We start from the raw sequence: 22,462 nt of genomic DNA, 5'->3' as shown, positions 1-22,462 counted from the left end.
GACTGGAATTAAATGTCAATAAATTTTTTTTGTTTTCCAAAAGCAAACAAAAACATGAATGCATGCTCATCACCGAAATATTTGTCATAAAATTATTGTTGCCTGCCCATGCTGCTCTTCAAGGAAATAATTTTTGACCGAAAGCTGTATAAGCGCGGGTATAACTCTCATGACCCGCCATCGAATATTTTTGCAAAGTCGGCTTCACATCACGCGTTTGAAGACTTGATCCTATGCAGTATTCTGGGAAGATTCTCCGTGCTATTATGGGTGTATTATCAAATCAAACTGCGACCAGACCGAATGTATTTCAATTTAGAAATAAGTGGAAGTTTGCCGCTTAAGGGGCCATTCTTTTACGCTGTCTCTCAATTCAGAAGACACATGATATAAGGAAAGACGCTGCTTGTCATTGGACCGCATAGGACCAACGGCGCAGCTAGAAATTGCGAAGCGTCGAGCAATGCGGCGCCGGGAGGCAGCGGCAAAAACGGCGGGAGATCGACGCTGCTTGTGTTTGCATCGAAATATTCTTACGTCACGTACGCGCTCGGCGATTGGATGCGCGCGTAGAGCGGGGAATCCCCTCCTTGGTCTGCAAGATCTCGTCTTACCGGACGCCGACTCTTCTGTCACCCTCGCCTCGCATTGAAAGGCCTACAGAGGAAGGCGATGCCCTCTTGCTTTCTTGAGAGAGAGTAGGCAAGAGGGCAAGGGGAGGTATTGAAGCAAACCGTGCAACCTTCTCCCAAAGTGCGAGAGAAGATGTAGAGGAGAACAAGGACTGCAGGGGGTTCCTTTCGCTCCGACGGCAGAGCACTGCTTCCTGCCAGAGATGCAAGCGAGCCGTGTTCGAGACATGTGAGCGCACGGGTACCATCTGACAACAGTAACACGTCGCTTTTTGTTTGGGCGCGCTGTGATAGTGCTTTGTTGGCGGTACACACGTGCGCTGCTGGAATTGGTGCAAGAGACACGTTCGCAAGACAAGAACCCAAAGAGGTGAGGGTAAGCTCTGCTAAAAAGATTTTTTTTTGTTGTTGTCATACTTTTCTTTTGATCGTATATGGCACCGTACATATTTTCACTAAAGGGGCGTTCCACTTGCATATGTCTGCACGGCCATATCAGCCGTCGATTGTCTGCTCTTAATGGCTGCTTACAACACAATGATTGGGTTGATGATATCTCGTAACTGCCGTAATCTGTGGGGTGTGAAATTTAGCCCTCCTAAAAAAATTGTACTCATGCGTATTCCCGTCAAGAATCTCAGTTTGCTTATCAATCAGAGGGGACGACCTTATGAGCGTTGGTTGAAAACATTGGCTTTGTATGTAAGGTTTTTTGTAAGTCTGATCCAAAACCCACGGTGATCACCCTTTTAACAGGGTTTGAGCCACACCGTCATCATCATCATCATCATCATCGTCATCATCAACCTTATGGGGTCGCCAAGCTTTCTTCAACGTTATACGATGGTTCCCTTTAGTGTGTAGCTATAAATGTAGCTTAAGAATCCTTTTTTTATTTGCCATTGAAGGCTACAGTTGCGCAGCAATTGGACAGCCTTCAATGTGGGTCTGCTGTTGCAGATGACGATGTGTTTCTGTCGAATGCTTTTTTTTTTTTTCTTGTCGACAAAGTGGCTGGATTGATTTATTGCTAACTTCATCAGGTTAGTTTAAAGCCTCTTGAGGTGACGATGTGTTTCTGTCGAATCCATTTATCTTTTCTTCTCGACACAGTGGCTGGATTGATTTATTGCTAACTTCATCAGGTTAGGTTGAAGCCTCTTGATGATGTCCCCCTCTGTCTGAAAGACATAGTTTCAAATACTTGGACGTAACAAATGCCCACTACTTCAGCTGGTCCTCCCGTATTGACGCGACCTACTTTTCTTCTCGCAGCAATATCTGACAAATTAGGCCCATGCTCCTGCGCAAAGCCTCCTGCATGCGACTTGTTAATCCGCTATACGCTAATGCATGCCTGAGAAGCTTTGATCATTTCACTAAGGAAAAGAAATTGACAAGCTTCAGCAGGTACAAAGATCAGCGGTACGCCTCATATAGGCCCATAATTTCTTCGACTTACATACTTTCCCATCTTATTTCCCCGTCACTAATAAACCCTTCAGCCTACTTGGAATTTTTTTTTATCTGGTATGACGAGGTCATCACCGCAAGGTAAAGAGAAGGTCCCCTTACTTCTTCTTTATTAACTGTCACCTCTCATCGTTATAGTAGACCGTGTTCATTAAAAACAGAGATATTCACAATTATCTACGCAACTCTGACACTCTGATAAAGAGCTTTCGCGGGGCCAGGATAGAGCCAGTACATCCTCACATCGCGGCACCAATTCGCCCTCCCCACCGATTGCCTCTCGAAGCCGCTCCACTCTCCTCCATAGAGATCCTTCTCACCAGTTCCTTGGCCGTGTCCCCCACTCTGCTCATCGCCGTTTTTTGGGTGCCATTAGTTCGTCAGCACACGGCCGGGCCTACAGCACACAAACGTCACTACTCGGAATGACAGTGTTCAGGGCACCACAACCGCACGCACGACAGCATCATAGTTTATCTCCATTGGTCGCCCTCGCTCATTTTTTTTTTTCTAAGAAAATATTCTAATGAAATAACTCCCCCTCCGTGTCACTTATGTCGTTGTGTTTACATCCGATAATATGTTCTGCAATTGAATCAGGTTTTCAAAACTACGTGATGGCGAGATTTTTTTTACAAATCAACAAGCGCGAATTTGAAGTCAAGGAAGCGGTGGGAAAGCCCACTTTAGTCTACAAAAACCACCTACCAGCCATCTCTCCTGTAGCTAAACCGTAGTTGCTACGGCTGAGTCTCTTTACTGGCACACCGTATCTCTCCAAGCAAGACGCTCGCTGGTTCTCCGCGAGGGATGTACGCAAGGCTGAAACTCTTCGATAACGATTCTCGCTCGAGAGTACAAGACTGCTGGCATCACCAACGCGATGCTTAACCCTAAAAAATATTAAAGCAAAATAGCTACTGCTTAGGCAAGACTCTCCGAACAGACCATGTGATCCTCTTCCTGTTCCGGAGCAGCCGCCTGCTACCGCTTATCTCAGATTAAGCTGAAACTTGAAGCTCTCCGTACGTCCTGAGCGGCGCTGAAGGCGTGAAACTAGCAGGGTTAGCGCCCACGTGAATTAGCAAGCTAGCTCCCCACGACCTAGTGCAAGTGGAGGCAATTTTGTTCTCTTTTTGATGACCACATAGCGAACGTATCCCGCGACTGATACTTCAACAAACAGCACATAAAAAGAACATAATATTTATGTATTTATTTCTGAAACAAGACGCTAAAGAAGGGCTTGGCGTTTTTTTTTTTTTTTTTCGAGAAACGTGCGCTTGTGAAGAAGTAGACAGAGCAAGTTGTTTTCGACAGATGAATTTCCAGATCGCGATTATAAGTACGTATAAATCACGGAAAATGCAAACTTAGAGCGTCTAAAAACACTTGGACCGATTTGCGCACAGATAAGTGAAAGGAATTGGTGCAGTGGCAAATACTGCCAGGGTCATAAAGTGGTGGCAATGTGCGCTATTTGGTATAAGTGTCTGTGTGATGTTTCTTGAGACATGGCTGGGTATCTTGCAGTATTGATTATCCGCCCAGCTCGAGTGAGTTTTAGGATGATGAGGAGTTCTGAAGGAGGCAATTGTGATGAAGAGAAAGATGGAGACGACTAAGAATCGGGTCGTAGGTATTATGCTCTATGACATTACAGAAAGTTGCCGGGCCAGTTGATACATCATTTTTAACAGAAACAGCGCGCTAAAAAAGGACAGAGAAAGAATACAACACACAGACGCAGCGCTGACTAACAACTGAAGGTTTATTGCATTGCTCGCAAGAAATACCAGAAGCATGAAAACTAAAAAAGTGAAGGCGAGGTGGAGTCCCTCTTGTCACTTCTTGCCGTCCTGGGTTTGCAAGATAACCAATCTCTTTTCTTGTCAGTGCCATCAATGGTGTGCTAACGCATGTCGCTCCTTTCTTTTCTATGATGTAGGCTTCATAAAGTTCACGCTTGTGTTGGTTGTTGCATCGCCTCAGAATCTGGCATTGTCCAAGGTGTGGGATGCATTTGCAAGCAGATACGTGCTTCGCCAGCGTGCTTCCGTATCCCGAGCTGATAGTAGCGGCGTGCTCCCTTAGGCGGTCGTTGCTCCATGATGCACGTTGCTCCATGATGCATATGCTCCATGTTGCTCCATGATAGAGGCGCTGCTCCATGATTATGCAAAAAATGCTCCATGATTATGCAAAAATATATATTGCCAAATGTTTTGCTATTAGATGGCCCCAGTTCAGTACATCTACCACGAATTATATTTATTTATTTGCAAATACTGGTCTCTCACATACGGGACACAGCAGCAGCAGTTTCACCGAGCGTTACTCGATTACATCTGCAAAAGTTTTCGTGTTCCCAGTAGCCTTCTCAGGAGTGATTCCTCTAATTATGCAATGAAATGCACTCCCAACGTGCGCTGAGTCGAACGTCTAGAGGCGCATACGTGTACTGAAATGTGTAATACATAGACAGCTATGCGAGCGTGGCACCTCCTTGCGAGTGAGCCAGGCACACCGCGCCAGCGCGAATCTCAGGTTTCCCACCTCTGCGTATACCGCCTTCTCGTATGCTCCGAGATGCTCCCCCTGCGGTCCCTGTACGAAAGCAAACTACGTGGAGACAGCAGTGTTGGTTCATTGTCCACACAGAGCCAAGAGCGCGTTAGGATTCGGTCGCCCTGATGACAGCTGCCCCACTGCATCACTTCCTTATAGTACGCTGCTGGCTAATAGAAGAGCGTGTTCAAAAACTGCTGAAAGCGCCTCAAATATGTCGAAATCAGAACCCCTCGTCAAGCTGCAACTTTGGGCGCCAGGCTGCATGCGTTACTATTAAGAGGGCGGGAATGTTAAGAGGGAAAGGTAATGTTCAACAGCCTCGAGAAGGAACAACAGTTTACGTTAGGTAGCGAAGTACTGGAAGTCAGTTCAGTTCAGTTCAGGCGTTCAGTCGTGTCCGACTCTTCGTGACCCTATGGACCATGTCACGCCACGCTTTCCGGTCTCTCACTATCTTCTTAACATCACATAGCTTCATCTGCAATGCCTCGAGAATGCCATCTAACCATCGCGTTCGCTGCAAGTAGTAAGTAGTAGGCGAATATGTCTACTTAGGACAGGTAGTAACCGCAGGTCAGGACCATGAGAAGGAAATAACAAGAAGAATAAGATTGAGATGGACCGCATTTGGCAAGCACTCGCAGATTATGTCTAGCAGCTTACCGGCATCGCTCAAGAGGAAAGTATACAACAGTTGCATCTTGCCTGTACTCACCTTAGGGGCTGAAACGTGGAGGCTAACCAAGAGGGTTCTACTAAAGTTGAGGACAACCCAGAGGGCTGTGGAACGAAAAATGGTAGGGATAACATTAAGAGATATGAAGCGTGCAGAGTAGGTCAGAGAAATAACTCAAGTTACCCACAATCTTGTGGAAATTGAGAAGAAATGGGCATGGGCAGGACATGTAGTGCGAAGAGTGGATAACCGATGGTCGCTGAGGGTAACAAACTGGATTCCAAGAGAAGGAAAGCGTAGCAGGGGGCGGCAGAAAGTTAAGTGGGCAGATGAGAGCAAGAAGTTCGCAGGGGTCAAGTGAATGCAGCTAGCACAGAACCGGGTTAAGTGGAGAAATATGGGAGAGGCCTTCGCCCTGCAGTGGGTATAATCAGGATGATGGTGATGATGATTATGATGATGATGATGATGAATTAGAGTCAGGATCAAGATCGAGGATCAAGAAAGAACTACTTGAGGTCACATTTTGTCTTCCGAATTCTGAGGGGAAACTTGGCAGTTTTCTGATTAAAACCAATCACACTTGTTTACGAAACCCGCCCACGATAAGGTGGTGCCTTCACACTCTTGCCGATTCTCCCATCACGACATTGGTCAGTTGATGTATCAGCACTCCTTGAAATGGGAATTCTTTATTGTCGACGAAGGGGATCTATGCTCGTCCGCGGTCAGTTCGCTGTCAGCCTTGCGTGAACTTGAGCGTCCAAACGACCGCGTCTCCGCCGACTGTCGATTTATGAGCCTCCGGTTCCCCGGTTCTGTTGCCCCACTTTTTTGACGTAGTCGCCGTTTTCCAAGGCAAATGTGTACGAGCAGTTCCTCTTGACCGCTAAGAAGCGGGCGGCGCGGCATTTGCGCGACCGTAAAAGGGGCGCGCCGGCCGCTTCTGGACCGCAGGGGGATGTGCTGGCGGCGTCTGGGCCTCAAAGGAAGGGGCAAAGGGCCGTCGCCGGGAACACGTGTGCGCGACCCAAGCACTTCTCCTAACGGGATGCCGACGAGTAGATACGCACACACTCTCTGTGCTGCAGTAACCGGCCGCTGTTCCCATAATTTAGTCGATTTGGCGCCAATTGTCCAAATTCCAGACACGTCGAGCCCAACAAAATTAATCTAGATGGGTTCTATTTTTTTTTTCAAGGCGTGCACATTTTATCAGTCCCCAAGAACTATAGCAAAGATTTCTGTTCAAACAGAGGCGTAAAGCGAAAGATTAAGAGCCTCATTCACATTTATAGTATGTCTATACAACCTTGTGTTCAGAAGGCGTCATAATCACTGCATGATGGAACTGGTGTTAGTTTTTTCCCTTTACTCAGCTTATAATTCTTTTCGGGAAAAACGCGCGTATGTTCTCAAGATTCGCGTTTTTGCAGGAGATGGCGAACACAGTCGGCGGCGGGCGAGCGGTGCAAATTTTGAAGAAGGGCCGCAAGTTAGAGCTGGACGTGGCCGCCTTAGGAACCATCCTTCTCAATAACAACGTGAAGGACAAGCCTGTCGTGGTGGTGTCAGTTGCTGGGGCATTTCGCAAAGGAAAGTCCTTCCTGCTGAGTTTCTTTATCCGTTATCTGCACAACTTAGGCCGACACGACGTCGACTGGTTAGGCGACCCCAACGCGCCTCTACTAGGCTTTGGATGGCGCAACGGTAGCGAACGGCACACAGAGGGTATCCTTGTGTGGAGCGAGGTTTTTACGGTAAGGCGATCATTACTTAGAGCAAAAGAACGTGCTTTATAAATGATGCGTATGCAGGTCGTGACATCAGCAGGCCAACAGCTGGCTGTGGTACTGATGGATACCCAAGGAACGTTTGACTGTGAGACCGGGACCAGTGTATACAGCGTAATATTCGCATTGAGCACCATGGTTAGCTCAGTGACAATATACAACGTGTCACAGAACATCCAAGAAGACGACCTTCAGCACTTGCAGCTCTTTGTTGAGTACGGCCAGCTGGCTCTAGAGGTATTTATATTGCCCGACATCAGAAAAAAAGGGGAGGCTGCGCAAGGTAAATACTATTGCTTTTTTTTGCAAACTTTTTACAGGAAATGACTAGGCAGCCCTTCCAGAAGCTACTGTTCTTGGTTCGAGACTGGCAGTACCCGTACGACGCTACCTACGGCGCTCAAGGGGGCCGCGAAATTCTTGAGAAACGCCTGAAGATTACAGCGCAGCAGGACGACGACCTGCGGCTGCTCCGGCAGAGAATACGAAGTTGCTTCAAGACGCTCGATTGCTTCCTCATGCCTTACCCGGGGGAAAAGGTAAACTGAATTTCTGCTGGGGTAAAAAGAAGGCACCATGCAGGTTTTGTCATGTGTGAATCTGGATTAACTTCCATCTTAGAGTTGTTTTCCGAGCAAGTAAGCCTCGTTAAGGGAGACCATCCTGTCAAAAACTGGTTTGTTAGAGCAATGCACACAACTCTTCGAGCCCGAAATGGTCAGGAGCGAGTGCTGTTGTGTCCATCACACTCTTTCCAAGCACATTTTTTATTTACCCTAGCCATCGAAAAGGTACCCCTGGTTTCAGCAGCAGGGGATGAGAGACGCATCTTCTTTCCCTCACTGCTGCAAAAACATTTTGCCCTTGACCTTGAGCTTAACAGCAATGTACGATTTCTTTAAAACCTCAACCACACGCGATCTGTTGGAAGGCTTTACCGCTCTCTTAATACTGCTGAGTACGCTATAAGAATGAAATATGGCGCAATCAGAGTATATTCTCGAGGAGTTGAGTTTTCAACTGCTTATAGTTACTTATTAAGCAACTAGTTCTAGTATATGAACCCTCACGGCAGTAATAACATATCACCGGGAACGGCTAGAAGCTCATCCATCTGTTCGATATCAGCCGAGGCATTAACCGAAATGCATATCATGAAACATGAGCTGAAAGTCGCGCGAGTCCAGGGTCGCTGTATTTAGCTCCATGAAAGTATAAATACTACAAGGAAGCTTCCCGAGTGTGGTTTATCATATCAAATATAGTATATGGCTGCGAGATAGGTTTGCCGCGAGGTGTTAATAATGCCGTCCGCTGAAAACATGGTGACACAACATTTTAGAGTTGATAGGTTTCGAGTTGACATTAATCTCATATGGGTACACTCTAGCCACACTTCCAGTTACCTTAACACGAATAAAGCGTTTTTATACCATTTCGAGGAATTATAATATAACTGGCACGGGAATTACATCGAAGACATGGGGAATATTCAAGGCCTGTGTTCATAAGCTGATTGTTTTCCGCTAAAAGGAAACCTTGTATCACTGGTAAGAAAGGCGCCTCTTATAAAGAAAGGTTCAACAACAAACCAATAAACTGAGAGGACATCACATGAAAGCAGCGGTACAATGCCTAACAAGCAGAAACAGACAAAAAAAACCACAAGACGCGCGTCCTACTTTTGAACCAGTTCTTCGGCACACCCCACGATGCACCCTTCATATAAGCGGGTGTTATTTCTCTTCGTCGTTTTGTAGGTTTTTATCACATCACAGCAGCCATTCAAAACTTTTCGGGGTGACAAACTCTGCTTTTGAGGATATATGACACCATAGCGTAAGCTACCCGCCCATGTATAAAGCCCCGCTTTAAACCAAGCCGTACGAGCATACCTGTATAGCCTAGCGGGTAATATGAATGCAACGGGCCTGGTAGGCTGATTTCGATATCACCCTCCCATATTAAAGAAGAGACCAGAGTTGGAAGCTCCTGCCAAACGAACTCTCAGGCAACCATACGTCCATTTAGTGCTCGGCGATATTAGCTGCTAGCGCTAAGCTCGTGATTTCTTACAACACCAACGCCAGATTTTCGGTAAACAGGGTGTTTAACGCTGTGTCGTCAAAACGCAGAGGTCGTTATGCGTCAGGTAAAAACACTTTCCTTGCGCAACACATGGAAACTTCGGAAGGAACATGTAGCCGTTTGCATGATAAAGGACACCTGTACAGCTACTTTTCACTCATTAATTAACTGGATTGTTTTAAAGAAAATGCTTAATAAACACTTTAAATGAAATTCTATCGACCACCACCGCCATTGCAATGGCGGCATGCTCGATAACTACACCTGCGGCAACAAGTCCCAGCTGTAGCCACCGCAAACAACGGCATTCCCAGCTCCGAACGGCCAGGACCAGGCCATCGCACCCTGCGCGCGAGCCATTTGCACATGGGGTGTAACTGGTGAACTTTCACGTGGCGGTAATTTACTCGACTTTCATTCGTATCAAGATTATGATGCAACCGGTTGTCACTGATGGTTCCGGATGCTGTCATATGTTTCAAGTGGCACGTAGCACACGTCTCGAAGTCAAGCACACGCGCTACAGAGTTTCCAACCAACGATACATGCACATTTGTTAGTATGTTTGTCTCGGACTCTCGTTCTACAACTGTGAGGCACTCGTTCGTTCCGGATGTGGTCTTGTGAATTCCGTTGCACATAGCATGCAACTTCGAGGCTAGCTCGTAACAGACACTCCAATTGACTGCGTATAAGTAATGGTGAAACATTCATGCTTTCGTATTCACAGCATCTGAACAGTTTTAAGTGCGCTTCGTAATCTTTTTTTTTTTAATATATGATGGCACACTGTCTTTCCTACAGTGTTCATAAGTTACATGCTGGTGGTATTGTAAGATTGTAAGGGTGTGAACAATCAAGTTTTGGTCCAATCTAATCAAGTCTCGTTTGCATACCGACAGTTATGAATATGTTCTCTCATGTTTTATGAAACGAACATTTTTGTGGAAGCGTACACTACATATGCTTCCTATCTTGCAGGTGGCAACTTCCGAATTCTTTGATGGCCGTCTCTCGGACATCAATGAGGTGTTTAAACGACAGCTCCGACAGCTTGTCCGGTTGGTTCTGTCGCCGAACAACCTTATTGTAAAAGAAATCCATGGCCAGAAGATAACTTGCCGTGATCTGATGGCGTACTTTACGGTGAGCTTTTTCACCTGCCTCTATAGCCATGCGTTACTCTCCCCCGAAAAACTAGAGAGAATTCTCCGTTAAAACAGAATTTATCTGGGGTTTTTAACGGTTAAGCTATTTTGGCAACAACAATTGCTGTAGTAACATCAAAATTTTGTGCAGTAAAAACAGACAAATGCTGCAGAACTACAGGTTACAGAGAAATACTAAAGAAAATAGCTCAGTACTACAGTTCAGTTCAGTTTACAATAGAACTACAGAATATTTCGCAGTATTTTACATGATTCTCTAGCTTTTAAATGTGGGTACTGTGATGTTAAATGTTTCTTATTACTATTAATACTCTATTTGCAGACCTACGTGCGTGCATTCAAGTCGGGGCGAGTACCCCAGCTGCGTTCTGTATATGAGGTCAGTCACCATTATTTCCTTTTAGAAGCTCACAGTTAACAATTTCCTTACAGGCAACTTTGAAAGGAAGCAACAAGGCGGCAAAGGATGAAGCCAGAGACTTCTACATAAGAGAGATGATGCAGGTGAGAATCCGCCCCTGGAAAAGTCGCTCAAGTATTTACCATGCAGGGCCTCACGCAGGCCTGCAATGAGGGAGCCTGTGAAGACAGGGAGAAAGCAAAGGGTCACCACTGTAGGCTGTTCGAGGCAGCAAAACGACTATTTAAAGAAGCCCCCAAAATGGGCGGAGAAGAATACTCCAGGCGCTACATGGACAAGCTCACCAGGGTATGTTACCCCTTTAAGTTCAAAACAATAAAAAAACTAGAGCTCAAATATGCGTCGAATTTGTGCCATTTTTACTGAAGGGTTTGCTGATGTGTTACACCAACTAGACCATAACAACTCTCATCGACATTGTTTGTTCATTAATTAGTGTTAATGGCTGCAAACCAATGTGTTGCTTTATTTTTGTTGGACAAAGCTAATCACAATGATGTCAAATGCTCAGAATTTGAAGACGGATGTTTTGGGCGTCCCTTAGGAGCATCTGTATCTAGCCTAACAACCTGGCCCACAGTACTTCATGCTATGCAGCTGATAATCCGATAGCAGATCTCGGTGATGTCCGAAAGTATGATAATACGCATTGACATTTCACCGAACCTCTTACGATGCTAGCATACTACGGCTGCAGTGGTTGTTATGGGGGTGAGCTTAGTTTAGGCTATAGTCTGTGGGCCGTATGAACATGTAGGTGATTCCTATTACCCACCTCAAGACAGATTTTATTTTACATTTCGCTTTTTATGCCTGAAAGGCTTTAAGGTGCTAGCTTCAGAACAAAAAATGCCTTCTCTGTTGGCAATCTTGTTCTTGCCCGAGATAGCACTATAATATACATCATGATTCATTCTTGAATCACACCCATGACCCAGGAGTCGGAAATGGCGGTGGTCGCTTGAGACATTATTACAAGTATAATTAGTCATTATATATATATATATATATATATATATATATATATATATATATATATATATATATATATATATATATATATATATATATATATATATATATACCGGGTGTCCCAGCTAACTTGAACCAAGGGGTACAAATTAATATATTTTAGGTAGGTCAGTGAAACCAATTGCATTCAACTGCCAGCCTCCTTGCGCACTACAGCAATTTTTTGTTTTGCAATTACTTAATTAGCTAATCATGTTAATTTATCTAATTTATTAAATACGGACTTTAGACCAAACATGTAAATTGGAAAGTTGTAGAGCACCTTCAGAAACCCCCATTTCATTAATTGCGATAAAGAAAGTCTCACGTGTATATTTTTTTCCGGGCTCAGAAGAAAGCCCGCGAAATACAAATAATACCACGTGACTAGCGCATTTGTGCGCCGCGATTGTGGTGCTCTTTGTCGTGGTTTGAGCGAACGAAATCAGCTGCGGCCGTGTGTTCTTGGCCCCGTTAAAGGCAGGCCGATGTGCCTGCGATGGCTTCTTCGCCCGCGTCAGACAGCCGGCCCACGTGACGGTGCAGTAGCAGCGAGAGCGGCGAGCCGACACCACCAACATTCTAACCAAGGCCTCCTTCTCTCCCATTAGCCAACGTCACGACAAACGAATGAGCGATATGGTATCAGCCACTGAATCTGCGCATAAAGGATTGGGTAAAGGGGCGAGATGACATCATGTGACTCGACTAAAATTAGCGCTGCACCTTCATTTGCCGGTTCTTTATCGCCATCCCCTGTCGTGATGTAGGCTGCTGCGGCAGGCCTGCGCAGGCCTGGCCAAAATCGCGGTGGCGACGGGTGAGCTCGAGCTCGCTCGAACCATCGCCAACATTTCTGCCTGCCGCTGCAACGGGACCATTGGGTCACGGCCGCAGCTTATGTCGTTCGCTCAAACCACGACTGAGAGCACCACAATCGCGGCGCACAAATGCGCTAGTCACGTGGTACTTTTGTATTTCGCGGGCTTTCTTCTGAGCCCGGAAAAAAAGATACGCGTGAGATTTTCTTTATCGCAGTTAATGGAATGGGGGTTTCTGAAGGTGCTCTACAACTTTCCAATTCACATGTTTGGTCTAAAGTCGATATTTAATAAATTAGAAAAATAACATAATTATCTAATTAAGTAAATGCAAAACAAAAAATTGCCTGTAGTGCGCAAACAGGCTGGCAGTTGTATGCAATTGGTTTCACTGACCTACCTTAAATATATTATTTTGTAACTCTTGGTTCAAGTTAGCTGGGACACCCGGTATATGTGTATATATATATATATATATATACACACACTCGGCAGAACTCTGGTGGTGTCATACAATTTCTCGTTGCATTCTGCATACGTATCTTGATCATGTTGTAGGCTAGCTCGCGAAGGGGTTTGAACCGGCGACATACGCTTTAGGGGCCTTCAAACCGATGTTTCGGTGACTTCACATCCCTACCCGGCGCGTGAAACGCGACAGTTTACATGATACACGCAAGCGCACCCACCGAATACAACACCGTCAAAAAGGATTGCAAAGCGAAAGCCTTTCTTACCTTATGAGGGTCGTGACAAGGTTCTGTGAACGGATGCTGCGAATGTAATGTGTGAACGAATGTGACATCGTACCTTGGGATAAATGTCCCTAGATCTGAAAAAGGCCTTCATCTTAGGTACAAATGTTCTAGACCTTAGGGAAATAGAGTGCGCCTGGGGACAGTTTGTCCCTAGTTAGTAATCACACTATGGCTAATACACCAAAATAGATAAGTTAGGGACATGACGTTATGCCACCTAAAAAAAGCAGACCTCGTTCCTCGGAGACGTGCCTCATATATGGTACATTATGGTCAGTGACCTCTATCAACGGGACCGATATGTAAGATGTGGTCGAGCTGAAGTTGGGACGCAGCCCCCAAGAAAAATAGGAAGGTTTTCGCTTCATTGCAGTTTAGGGTACTCAAGTACGCCCCTGGAATATTTTAATACATCTCGGAAGCATCACTAAAAGCTACTTCACCTGGGGCGTTCTCATTCCTCCACGTAAGCAGCCTTAAGTGTATGTGGCATTATTAATTTTTTTTTTTTGCTTTATTTGCGGTTATTGGAATTCATGGCTGCGGTGCTCATTAAAGCCGTCCATAACTTGTGCTCTTCCATCGTGCAGGAAATCGAAGAAATTTATCGGGACTTGACCAAGGTCATCGGGAAAAAGAAGCGCATCGTCGACACGGTGGCGTTCAATGCCGCGCACGCTGTCGTCACCACCGGTCTAGTAGCGGCGGCCACTACCCTAGTAGTTGTGGAACTGCCCGCCATTGCGGCCGTGTGTGGTGCAATCGGAGCTGCGTCACTGACCGGGTACATCTACAACACTGTCAAGACCTTCAAGCGCAAACAAAAGGTGGGGCGTCGCGTCAATTCACAGCTGCGCAATTTTTTGAAGTACATTATTACAAACCATCTTGTTGCATTCTAGTTTCCAGGATATTTGAAGCAGTCCACAATGATTTGAATGCGAATATTTTGCGCGTGGACGTTTATAGCAAACTTCTCGCTCAGCGTTTAGAACTATAATACTCCCACAGTTAACACAGATGTACACAAACCGTGAAGCGATGTATAGAAATCTTGTTCGACCTATCCCATTCAGAAATGTTCACATAACGGTTTCTCCGCAGTTCTTTATTGTTTCGTGGGCTCCATTTACGGTACTCTCAAGGGGGCCATGTCTTTTTGGCAATAGTTTACATTTTGTCTCTTCATAATTAGCATACATGTGCATAAATAGTCTTTATCCACCAGGTGCCACCGCCATCGGTTGTCGTTCAGCGCCATCTTATGGCTGCTTTTGCGTTCATGCGGAAATTCGTAGCAGGCGATGAGTCTGACGCTGGACAGCCGAGTGGATAGCAGACCTTCTGAAGTTGCAAGGGGCTTTCTGCAGCTCCGAAACGTTGATTTCTTTCTCTTAACGTGTTCCAAGCTTCAAAAGGCGAAAACTATTGCACAAAGTGGGTTATCGCTGATAAAGCCGTTCTAGAAAAAAATCGAAGAAGTCACACGCGATTCATGGTCAAAATATAGTTGCATTTTTAATTATTAGAGCGTTTAATTAATGATGCGTTGATATCTTTGCAAGCGTGCTAGTTAGAAGCCAGTGATATACCAATGTATTGCCATTTTATTCCCACGACAGGTCACGAATCAGTACTACTATAGCTGTGAGTGCCGTTTTAAGGGTAGCCGCAATGTTAGTCACACTGTGCTAGTTGTCCTGTGCATTTGAGACTGCAGCTTTAGCTGACAGGCGGAGCTGATGAAAAGAAGTGAAAATTAGGTGCCGCTTTCGTGCTTCGATGTTCGAATTTCTTTGTCGCAGCGCTTGTGGGTGGTTGTAAAACCGCGCCGACAAGAAATTCGAACACCAGATCGTGTAGGTGCCGTGTTGCTCGTATTAACTTTTATCGTGAAAGTCCGAGTCGCAATTCAAATTCCACCCTTAAGTAAAGTTAATCCAAAAATGACGTATCATCAGTTGCCAAATGATCATAGTTTTCTACCATTTCTGCTTTCAAAACCGACTGAGGCCATGAGCTCAGTAAGCAAACCGCTCGTGTTTGTTTGCTGTGTGTGAGAGGCATTGTTTGCTTGTTAAGTGTGTGTGAGAGGCATTGGTGTTGGTAATGGGATTACGTTTCATGGGTGTGTTAGGTGTCATTTCACTAACATGCTTACGCGGAAACAAAAGATAAATGCAGTCAGCTTTTTTGCTCCCGATTACTGTGAAGAGGCCCTATAGCTCTCTGAACAGAAATGGGAACTAAAATATGGTCGTAATGTGATGAAAGGGAGAGTACACAACAATGTTCCAATGATGCAAATTCACTGAGGGGATCCTGTGATTTATAATCTCGTTCACGTTCTTGAGAGTATCTTAATGGTTTAATCTGTGGGCAATCTTTTATTTAGTGCCGAAAATGGCTTTTGGTATTTTGCACATCACTGCGTGCTGGTACAAGGATCAGTTCAGTTCAGTTCAGGCGTTCAGTCGTGTCCGACTCTTCGTGACCCTATGGACCATGTCACGCCACGCTTTCCGGTCTCTCACTATCTTCTTAACATCACATAGCTTCATCTGCAATGCCTCGAGAATGCCATCTAACCATCGCGTTCGCTGCCTACTCCTTCTCCGGCGACCCTCAACCTTTCCCAACATCAAATCTTTCTCCAGCGACTCCTCTCTTCTCATCAGATGACCAAAGTAGCTGAGCTTTACTTTAGAATTTGACCCTTCAATGAGCAGTCAGGGTTTATGGTCGACAATATCGACTGATTTGATCTTCTGGCAGTCCAAGGAACTCTCAAGAGTCTTCGCCAGCACCACAATTCAAACGCGTCAATTCTTCGGCGGTCAGCCTTTTTCACAGTCCAACTCTCGCATCCATACATCACAACTGGAAAGACCGGTACAAGGATATCACTGCATTATCTGCTGAGTGCACGTAAATACTTGTGCGACGACAAAATGCTAATAAAGGATTTATCAATTCACTCCCTCACGAGTTCCTGTATTTAATGTTGCACACCGTAAAACGCAAGTTTTCGTTGAACGATTAACACGAGAAAACTTCCGACCTACAAGTTGAAACGAGCAACGGAGTGACGGAGTTGCCCATTTCATTTATCTCTCAAACAAACACAAGTGGAACTCAACAAGAACGAAGAATTGAATACATTATACAATATTAACAATGGTACATTAAATGGTATTACCAATGGTAGTTTTGAAAAGACTGGTGTCAATAATGACAGCGAGGGAGGCTGGAAGGTGGTTCCAGTTAGGACAAGTCTTTGGTATGAAAGAATTAAAATGTAGATTCGTCCGGCAGTTCGGTATGGCAACCTTGAACTTGTGGCCGGTGCGGGATGAAATATATGATGTTGGCTGAAACAGAGAAGATCTAAAAGTAGAATTGAAATGAAAAAATCTCATGAAATAAGCAGAGGCGGGATGTTTTTCGGTGCAGAGACAGATCAGGTATATTAAGGTTTGACTTCATTATGGAGACGCTGACAGTACGCTGATAGTTTGGTACTATGAAACGTGCAGAACGATTTTGGATGGCTTCAACATTGTTAACGAGTGTATTGATGTGCGGATCCCAGATTGATGACGCATACTCGAGTTTCGGTAGGACCAGGGTTTTATAAAGCATCAACTTTATATTAGTAGGCCTTTGCCTTTTTTCACTCGAAATACACGGCCAAATGGGCCTGATTTTTTTTGTTTTTATTTGGTTTAAGCTTGCTAATGCTTAGCAGGTGAAGGCTGTTTCTATTTCCAGTTTGTTTTTTATTTATTTTTTTTAATTTAGCTGAGATTGAGACCATCTATCTAGGACAGTCTAGTGGGTTCGTAACAGCAGCAGGGTTGACCTTGAGTAGACTGGTACACGCCAGTAATTCTCGTTCCGCTCGTGATCCTTCTACACTCGCGACTACTTCGGTTGACTTTCCTGTTGCCTCAGCAGGTAAGAACGCAGCTCAACATATTCAAGCGCGCCATCTATCCATACTGTCCCGATACTTCCGAGGAGCAGGTATCGGACCACTAGGTGTGCTCATCTGCTGTAAGTCATAGTCCGCAGGCGATCTTCATATGCAAGCTTATACCATGCCTCGCGTGCTTCGAATGAGAACCAGCCGAGATTATGCCGTTTCTCACAATTCATTGGTTGAGCTGGGCGCTGCTCTAGCTGGTCCGACTTCGTGCACTGTTGCGGCGCAGTCAAGCTTGGGACATTCCACTGCTGTCATTAGTGTTGTGAGGTCACCGGTGCCATCCAGTTGCACGGTCACAACAGGTACCGTCTGTTGCAGAAGTTTGCGGCCCAACGCGCCGGGCAGAGGAGCAGTATCGCTCCCGAGAGGCGGCGCTGCGCCCGCCGGCGCTGCCTGGTGACGCAGCTATAAAGAGTGCGGAGACTTGTTCTCTTCCCCTCATCCCGCGGCTGATAGCAAAGATGTGCGATATTTACCGCGGGATGAGAAGAAGAGAACAAGCCTCCTCACTCTTTATAGCTACGTCACCAGGCAGCGCCGGCGGGCGCAGCGCCGCCTCTCGGGAGCGATACTGCTCCTCTGCCCGGCGCGTTGGGCCGCGAACTTCTGCAACAGACAGTACATCCGACTGCTTTCTATATCAGTGTTGTGTTCCACGGTCAGAGGTCTTAGCTCTTCTCATCCATTTCGTGAGCCTGCCTCAACTTTAGTAAGAGGTCTTAGCTCTTCTCATTCATTTCGTGAGCCTGCCTCAACTTTAGATGCACATGCATATATCTTACGAACTCCAAGACAGTGTTTAAGTGCGAAAGCGTAAGCACTGACTAATAGTGACTATAGATCAATTGAGAACAATGTGCATTCAGTAATAGGTCTTCGAAAAATTGCGACACGTCTTGTCTTCGTTCTTTTCTTCCTAAAGTACTGGAGTAAAATTACACATTCGCCATGAGGGGGCATCAGTCCTAACTGGCCAAGAGCGCACATCCGACTTTTTTATTTTTATTTTCACTTCGTAAGGTTATTGCAGCAATAATTTCCATGCATCTTACACTTCGGTGCCATCATAGTGGCCGTATTTTTACTGACTTCCATTCCAGAGAGCGGAAGAAGGAAGTGAAGCACTTCTTTCGGCAGCCGCTGAGGACAGCGACAGCAGCCTCACCATGCAAGTAAGTGCAGTAGGTGTGCGCTGCTGTATTCGGTATGGTGATCGAACTGTGCTCTTAGGTCCCTTTGGAAGCCAATTCTACTGAAAACACCCCAACTGAGGCCGATAATCCTGCAGGTCTTCAACTGGCCACGGCTTCTGCTACGAGCGAAGAGGTTGGTGTGACGACGACGCTCTTGAATTGCCCAACAGGAAGACTTCTGGTTAAATGAACTGTAATACCGCTATCTACACGCCGTCTCTTCCAGTGACGTTAATTAAACATATTTTTGGTGACCCGCTTAGCCAAAAGCATTACAGAGTGAATGTGAGAATAACTGGATTATAATCATCGAGAGAAGGTCCGGCATAGCGTGTCCTCCATGCGAAGCATTACGTAGACAAGACGGCTGGTTGTGAACTTGGCAGGCCTTCTTCAATATCCAGGTTGTCTCCTTAGTTGGTAAGCCGAAAATGCTTCAACAAAATGGAAGTGAAACGTATAAGAAGTGAGGTATTGGAGTCTTTACAAATGCATTAACTGGCATTGCGGGAAGTTCACCATCCCTTCCCTCGTATATTCCAAAAAAAGCATCTTTGCATTCTTTCATTTGGACAGTCATCAGCAGTGTACTAAACCGTAAGAATGAGCGTTTACGTGTCTCTACTTTGACGCCTGTCGTAATTCAATGCCTTGTATAACTTCTGTGCTTTGCAATTTGTTTTCAGTACGTAATATGGAATAGGTGATTTGCTCTAGCCTAAGAGTGGTCGCTTTCCACCAGTGTCGCCTGGAGCGAGAAGAGGAGGAAAAAACTTTATTTAATTAAAATAAGGTAAACACTCCCATGAGGACCCCTTAGTCCAGGAGCCATCTGGCTGTTCCTTCTAGCTTAGCACGCTCCACCAGCTGTAACTGATGGGCGGGTTGCGTGGAATCCATCGCTCTAGACCTTCTGTCTTTCGGCAATTTGGAGGTCGTTCGTAAGGATCTCACGGGTGGCAACAGCGGCAGAGGTGTCACGATTAGCTAATTATTTCTCGTTGATCGACAGCAAAAACTCTCCATCTTCTTGCTGTCAGTGGTTGTTGGGTTGATTTATATGCGTCCTATAACCCTTGAACTTTCCTACATTTCTTCGCTGATTATCCTAACGAGTGCCTCGAACCTCTCATGCTTCGTGTCATAGGTAACGTGAGAGGATAACCACAGAGCTCCCACAGCTTCTGTTAGATCTTCTCAGACGATCACGTGGTTACCACGTGAAACTCGCGGCCACACAGGACGTTCCACCTCAGCCACCACAGTCGAGGGGTTCGGTAGTGAACAATCCCAAGAATCGGTTACATGCAACCCAAATGCCTAAAACGTCTAGAAGATTAAATAGCGTAGCCTTAACTCTGGCAACCTTGATGTCATAGGTACCATGTGTTTTGTGTGTTGTTTTTTTTAATTTATTTGTTATAGAACTGTTTGGCGCCGCCGCGTCGCGAGGCGCGGGCGACCCGTTGCAAAGGGTACAGCCACCATCACCATTACCATCATGCGAGAGGTACCACACAGCTCCTACCCTCGCGTTAGATCCCCTTCCACTTGACACCCGCGTTAAGAAGGACATTCGTGTCCGCAGCTATCTAATTGGATAGCGCTGGCAAACACTCTCAAGGACTGGTTACGTGCAACATGAATACCTAAGAAAGTGGAAGTTCGAACAGACATTGCCACAGCTCAGTCGGAAGATCAGCAAGCGCGAAATAGGGAGGTTATGGGTTCTGATTCCACGTGCAGAGTGTGTATTCTTTTTTTCTTTTTTTCCTTTCTAATCGAATTTATCTTGGTTACGCGGTTATTTCACATTGGTCAAAACCGAAAATATTCTATGTGCTTTCTTATGGATGAGTGATTGTTGGGTCTCTTTATGTGTCTTGGGCCAAATTACTGAAATTAAACCTGAAACAGCTATTTGTCCTCTGTAGACTACTTCACCAAATGGTCAGTGACAATGCGTGCTTGAAAGTTCCTCCTTCACGAAAGCAAGAATGCATGCATATGGTTTTGGCTTGCAGGTATTAGCAGAAGCTGGCAATCATTCGGCTCTCGCCAGAGCTAAGCAGATGTACACCGTCAGCATGGAAGAGGTGAGTCAAGGCTTGGCGTAAAAGAAACGTGATTGCTTAACCTTTGTGGGTGTCTTGCGCAGCTGTGTGACCATGCCTCGCCAAGCACCGACCCTCGCATATTGGAGAACCATCACTACCGGTTACGCCAGACCGCGCAGGAGCTGTTTTCAAGCACTTGTGGGGCGGCCGGCGTTGCGGTGTTGCCTCACTTCCTGGCGAGGCTCTCAAAGGTGCTTTAGTTTCCAGTTGGAAATTCATGCTTAGCTAATAGAGATATTTAGCTTACCGTGATCCGCGACCCGCCACCGTGACTCTAGCGCGCATGGGCGGGGCGCTCAAGCTGATTGGTTCCGACGCGGCAGGTCTGTGTGCAGACATCAAGTATGTGGCGCCATCTATCGGCGTCAAGGGGAGTCTGGGCATGCACAGTGGAACGCGCGGTGGTGGATCACGGTAGCGGATCGTGGATCACGGTAAGCTAAAACTCTCTAATGTATACAGCCAAGCTGTTGGAAATTCTCTTGCCGAGAATACCACGCACTTTGGGCCGAAAACATTTGCACCAGGGCGCGCAGGTTTTCATTCTAAGCAACAATCAAGGTGCTGTACATAAATGAAGTACGTTTTCATCCTTTTAGTTGTACTGCGATGAACAAAAGGTTTTACTCATTTTTTTCATGAGCTTTTGATGCGGCCTGCTGCCGCCATATTCAGTCTCATGAACACGCAAAAAACGTAAGTATGCTATTGCACGATGAGCACAATTATCGCGAGTGGAAGTTCTTTAACCATTTTGGAGGAGATCCGCATCACTTATCAAAATTTTCCCTTTAGGTTATGCCTATACATTAGAAAATCATCTCCCATATTCTTATCGAGGTTCATTTTGGAGGAGATCCGCATCACTTATCAAAATTATCCCTTCAGGTTATGCCTATACATTAGAAAATCATCTCCCATATTCTTATCGAGGTTCTATCTTGCATCAAACAATGCACTCCACGAACTCGAGCTGTCGTATACATAAAATAACATTGTTTAAGAGGTTTTATTTAATCGCAGATTGCATTCATCAAATCTTCAGAGCTTTTCTACTGACCTGCAAACGATCTCATTCTTATAAAACATCACTTTAATTGAACCTTTTCGTACTTGGCACATCTTTTAAGAGTACGTTGAAAACTCAGAGTACATGTCTGTCACTTGATGCCTAATTTAAAATAGACAAATAGCCGGGGCATCTCGAGGACTAATTTATAATTTATTAACTGACGCCCAAATACGAAGCAATACAAAGGGGTTAAAAGGCGTACGTTTTCAACCAGGGGAGAGGCGCGCATGCGCAAAGCGGCCTTGTGAAAAAGGCGCATTGCATGCCAAACACATTTAAACGTAGCTGCCTTCATTTATTGTCGCGGCCAAGGTTTGTTTTTTGTTAGTCTGCACTCATATTTTAGCCGACCTAAGGATTCTTGAAAGGGTACTATTTTAAAAAGCCTGTGTTTTCAATGGCTATTAATAATTACTTGACATCATGTACGCACAAAGAACGCCTGAACTGCTCGTTGCTTCCCTATTTCACTATCCCCAATAGCTTGAACTAAACACATTATGTTCCTTTCAATTCGCAGGAGATCGACGAACTGTTCGAGAATTTCGTCAACCAAACCCGGGGCAAGTAGGTCGCTGGCCAGCACTGTAAACACTGCGACCATGCGATGTTAATTTCTTCTTCACTTCAAAAGGTCTCTAAATTACAAAATTGCATGTAAATAAATGGTTTCATGATT

General features: G+C 45.4%; 1 protein-coding gene across 2 annotated transcripts; it reads left to right on the top strand.

Moving 5' to 3' along the window:
* Window positions 1–783: 783 nt before the first annotated feature.
* On the top strand, window positions 784–22,462 carry LOC146173328 (atlastin-1-like). 2 transcript variants are annotated; one of them, XM_084584558.1, is made up of 14 exons: window positions 784–1,002; window positions 6,789–7,112; window positions 7,170–7,382; window positions 7,466–7,684; window positions 10,215–10,379; window positions 10,725–10,781; window positions 10,835–10,906; window positions 10,965–11,111; window positions 14,004–14,240; window positions 18,502–18,573; window positions 18,632–18,727; window positions 20,619–20,690; window positions 20,753–20,902; window positions 22,304–22,462. In XM_084584558.1, exons 2-14 carry the CDS (start codon window positions 6,792–6,794, stop codon window positions 22,352–22,354), a joined length of 1,872 nt encoding a protein of 623 aa, XP_084440684.1. In that variant the 5' UTR covers window positions 784–1,002; window positions 6,789–6,791; the 3' UTR covers window positions 22,355–22,462. The 2 variants fall into 2 exon arrangements, with proteins under 2 accessions (XP_084440684.1, XP_084440685.1); XM_084584559.1 differs by having other exon boundaries at window positions 798–1,008.

Source organism: Amblyomma maculatum, chromosome 11 (genome assembly GCF_055883805.1).
Source record: "Amblyomma maculatum isolate TAMU_Amacu chromosome 11, ASM5588380v1, whole genome shotgun sequence".
Classification (NCBI taxonomy): domain Eukaryota; kingdom Metazoa; phylum Arthropoda; class Arachnida; order Ixodida; family Ixodidae; genus Amblyomma; species Amblyomma maculatum.
Note: the sequence above shows the minus strand (reverse complement) of the source record. Positions and strands in the feature narration are given on the sequence as shown.